Source organism: Echinops telfairi, unplaced genomic scaffold (genome assembly GCF_000313985.2).
Source record: "Echinops telfairi isolate 266 unplaced genomic scaffold, ASM31398v2 ScPeMD7_7417;HRSCAF=8455, whole genome shotgun sequence".
Taxonomy (NCBI): Eukaryota; Metazoa; Chordata; class Mammalia; order Afrosoricida; family Tenrecidae; genus Echinops; species Echinops telfairi.
The window spans coordinates 8,033,848-8,037,768 of NW_022111317.1; the positions used below are offsets into that span (position 1 = coordinate 8,033,848).

The window sequence follows — 3,921 nt, forward strand, 5'->3', positions numbered from 1 at the left end:
TTACTTACAGACAGGTACACGTGTGCAACTAATTTGTACAAAAATACACACTTTTTTTTTTGCATACAAGTTCAAGGCCCCTCAAGTCTTGGGAACGCGTTCCCCCTTCCATTACCTGGTTTCTGTATCCTCTCCTTGACTTCTTTATCAATGTTTGCGGTCTCTACTATACCCTAAACTTCAACGCAGTTAATTTTGTCCTTACACTGACCCTGAGGTATCTGTTTAACAGATTGGAAACACTGGTGGCATAATGGCTCCACTGCAAGGTTGGCAGTTTGAAACTACCAACTGCTCTGATGAAGAAAGACAGGCTTTTTTCTCCCCTAAAGAGTTACAGTCTAGGAAACCCAGTTCTAGCCTAGGGTCTCTAAGTAAGAATCACCTGGAGGGCGGGGAATTTTTGTTTTTCTGTAGATGCACAGGTTAGTATCAAAGTATGGTGAAAGCTAAATGCCAGCGACCCTGATGGATTGTTGGTGCAAACACTCAGGTGCCTTGGAAGAAAGGCCCATCTCCTTCTGAAAGTTCACAGCCAAGAAAGCCCCAGGGAGTCACACTGCCGATTCCAGTCAGTGTCACGACCCAAAATGTGTAGCGGCTGTCGACGGGAAAGCCTATTTGCTCTGAAAACTTTGCCCCAAATCACAAAAAGTTTGTGTATGTGTGTGTGTGTGTGTGTGTGTGTGTGTGTGTGTTGCTGTCTTTTTAAGTAGGTGGGGGGAAAAAAAGAATGGCTTAGGATACCTTTGAAAAACTGGCTCACATTCTTGGGTGTTATTGTCATTAGTAGATCTTTGTGGGAGTCACCAGGATTGTTTCTAAGGCGTAGTGGGAGGAATGGAAAGATGGATGGAAACCATGCATGGTAAAGGGAAGGAAACTAACAACAAAATAGTAACACCCCCACCACTGTCTGGAGCAGTTCCAGCCTGCACATTGACTGGGTCACCACGAGTGGGGCAGACTGGCTGGAGACGGGTTTGGCTTACACCTTTAGGTCCAGTGCCCGTGCCAACATTACCCTGTCGGGGAAGAAGCGCAGAAAACTCCTCCAGCAGATCCGGCTGGCGCAGAAGGAGAAGGCCGGCATGGAAGTGGAAGCCCCCCCAAAGCCATCCAGGACTCATGAACCGAAGCCCAAGCGCCAAAGGACCAAAGCCCCCCAGGATGTAGACATGGAGGTGCTTGAGGATGGGAGCTAAATATCTCACCCCTTCTAGAAGCTTTCCACTGGAGCCAAGAGGCCCAAAGTCAGTGGACTTTGGAGAAAGCATAGTCCCTTTCCACTGCCCCCACCTATTGCCCTCTTCCAAGACGGCCTGGGGCCCCTGGAAGGAGGTCAGAGGTCAGAGGAGAAGACTGGACTGGAGAGGGGTCCCTAGCTGTGGGTTCCATTTGTAATAAAGCCTGGAGTACTGGCTGGGTGTGCGTGACTCGATGTGGCGCGGGCGCGGCCTGGGGAAGGGGTGAGTGGAGAGAAGACGGGGGTGGGGGTGGGGGATCCAAAGAGCTTGCTTGAGCCGAAGCAAAAGAGGCCCACCAGCCTCCATAATGGCCTCGTCTCTCAAGGGGTGACACTCCCAACTTGCCAGCGCTGACAAAAATACAGGGGATGGTAGGAATTCAGAGAGGAGACAAGAGCCCGGATACTGGCCCCGCCTTTGCGCTCCCTTTGTGACCTGGAGACAAGTTGGTTGGCCTCCTCTCTGCCTCTGGTCTTTTGCAGGCAAACATCGTGGAGTTGACTTACAGGTGTTGTGTTGCTTGCAGTACACCTGATAACAGCTACTGTGTTTTGGGCTCCATTGTGATCGCTGGCACACCAAGAATGACTCCCACAAGCACACATTTCCTTCGTTGGGTGAGAAGAAGGTGTGTTTTGTTGCTTGTGTGAGTGGTGCTCACACAACTTGGCCCACAGGGATCATGAGAATCACCACCAGTTGGAAGCAGAGCCCTCGGAGGGGGAGGCAGACCTCCTGCTTGACTCTGCTGCCAATCTGGACAGGAGCTGTCCTCCCCATGGCCCGTCTTACTTTTTCTGCTGGGTTTAATCCTTCCTTGCAATGGCCACCCAGGGACTCCCAGACCACACTTCATTGGTTAGTGGTTTATTAAGGAAGTTAGAGGGTGGGGACAGCTGGAGACCGAGACCAGGATCCGGAAGCATGCAGGCAACCTCTGGACCGCTCCGGAATAGAGAGCAGGTCTCCCCCTTCTCCAGTGCAGGACAGCCTTCAGCTCCTTTCAGCTGTGCCCTCCTTGCAGGACGGGCCTCTCCGCTTCCTACTGCTAACAGCCAGCTGGAGCCCCTGCAGCAGGTCCGGCCAGCCCACTGAGCTGCTTTCCTAGCCACAGGTTTCCGCTGTGGCTACTGGTGACCCCTGGGCCTCTAAGTGTCTTTATTGTTGACCCGTGTTACGGCTCTTTGAGAGGTTCTTGACTGCCCCTCTCCCTGCTTCCTGATGCTTCTGTTTGCTACTCTGGAAAACCTCTGTGGAGTTGGCTGTATGTATACAACTCATTTTTAAGGCATTGCTTCGCCTTCCCAGCAGGGGGCCACACCCTGACTAATCTCCCCCTCTTGGAAGGCCACTTTATGTAGTATATTGACCAATCGCAAGGCAGGCTACAGCTCTGAACTGGACAAATTCAAACCAAATACAAGGCCACCGAATGGATTCTGACTGAGCAGAAAATGGGCCACCGAGCGGCTGGCTGGTGGGTTCAAACTGCTGATCTTAGGGGTAGCCCACCACGTTAGCACCCCACCAGGGCTCCAGGGTTCGAGAAGTGTCAGGTGGCTTACAGTTAACTAGGAAACAATGAGCCAGGGCAAAAGGAACACACCCTCTTGGGTAAAGCTCCAGGGCAAAAGTAGTTTGGGGCTTAGGAAGAATACCAAACTGTTTTTCCAGAGGACCAAGGCAAAAAGCTGCATCATACAAGCTCATTTCACCCGTGAAAGGCACAAATGTGCAGTGCTGATGGCGTGTCCCAGGTCCTGCCTGACCTTTAAAGTCTAATCTGAGGGTCAGCCTTTCCATGCAATACGCCGTGACCACCCCCACCTTCATCTATCACCTCTTCCACACGTGAACGTCTACCCTAGCAGACAGCTAAATAGACCTTGTCACAGTGGGAACCATCTTGTCCCATCTTCCCTCCCCGTTGAAACCCAACTGTGGCTGCCAGGTGGGTTCTGACTCGTCATGGCCCTCGAGTGCCGAGAAGTGTCCCATTGAGCTTCCAAGGACTCTCGCTGCCTCTCTCACGAGCATTGCCTTTAAGCTTAAACGGAGTGCTTCAGCGCTGGGCCGCTAGAGCTTTCCACTCCAATTGCTGCTGTCCTCAGAGACCCTATGTACAAATGAGCACAGCCCTGCCGGTTCGCACCATCCTCACAATCGTTGCAGTGCTTGAGAGCATAGTTACAACCACGGTCAACCCATGTCTTTGAGGGTCTTCCTCGCTTTTGCTGACCCTCTACCAAGCGACCCCCTGTGGGGTTCCGATTCAGTAACTTTACAGGAGCAGAAAAGCCTAGTTTTGGTCCCTGGGAGCTGCTGCTGGTTTCAAACTGCTGATGGTGGGAATCGCAGCCCAATGCGTAACCACTCCAACTACCAGGGCCCCTTCTCCAGGAGCTGGTCCCTCCTACTAACAGGTCAAAAGCACATTTCCCCGTTTTTTAAAAAAAATCATCTTATTGGGAGCTCGTACAACTCTTATCACAATCCATCCATCCATCCATTGTGTTAAGCACATTTGTTGATATCATTCTCAAAACATTTGCTTTCTGCTTGAGCCCTTAATATCAGCTCATTTTCCCCCTTCCCTCATGAACCCTTGATAATTTATAAATTATTATTTTGTCATATCTTACCCATCCCCTTCACCTACTTTTCTATTGTCTAT

General features: G+C 51.1%; 1 protein-coding gene across 1 annotated transcript in view; it reads left to right on the top strand.

The window, feature by feature from the left end:
* The window catches only part of LBHD1 (LBH domain containing 1), a 5,707-nt gene extending 4,284 nt beyond the window's left edge, over positions 1-1,423 (top strand). The window contains exons 6-7 of the mRNA XM_045297198.1: positions 477-571; positions 1,001-1,423. Coding sequence (XP_045153133.1) covers positions 477-571; positions 1,001-1,132 — 227 coding nt within the window. The 3' untranslated portion in view covers positions 1,133-1,423. The remainder of the gene's footprint in view (positions 1-476; positions 572-1,000) is intronic.
* Positions 1,424-3,921: the final 2,498 nt, after the last annotated feature.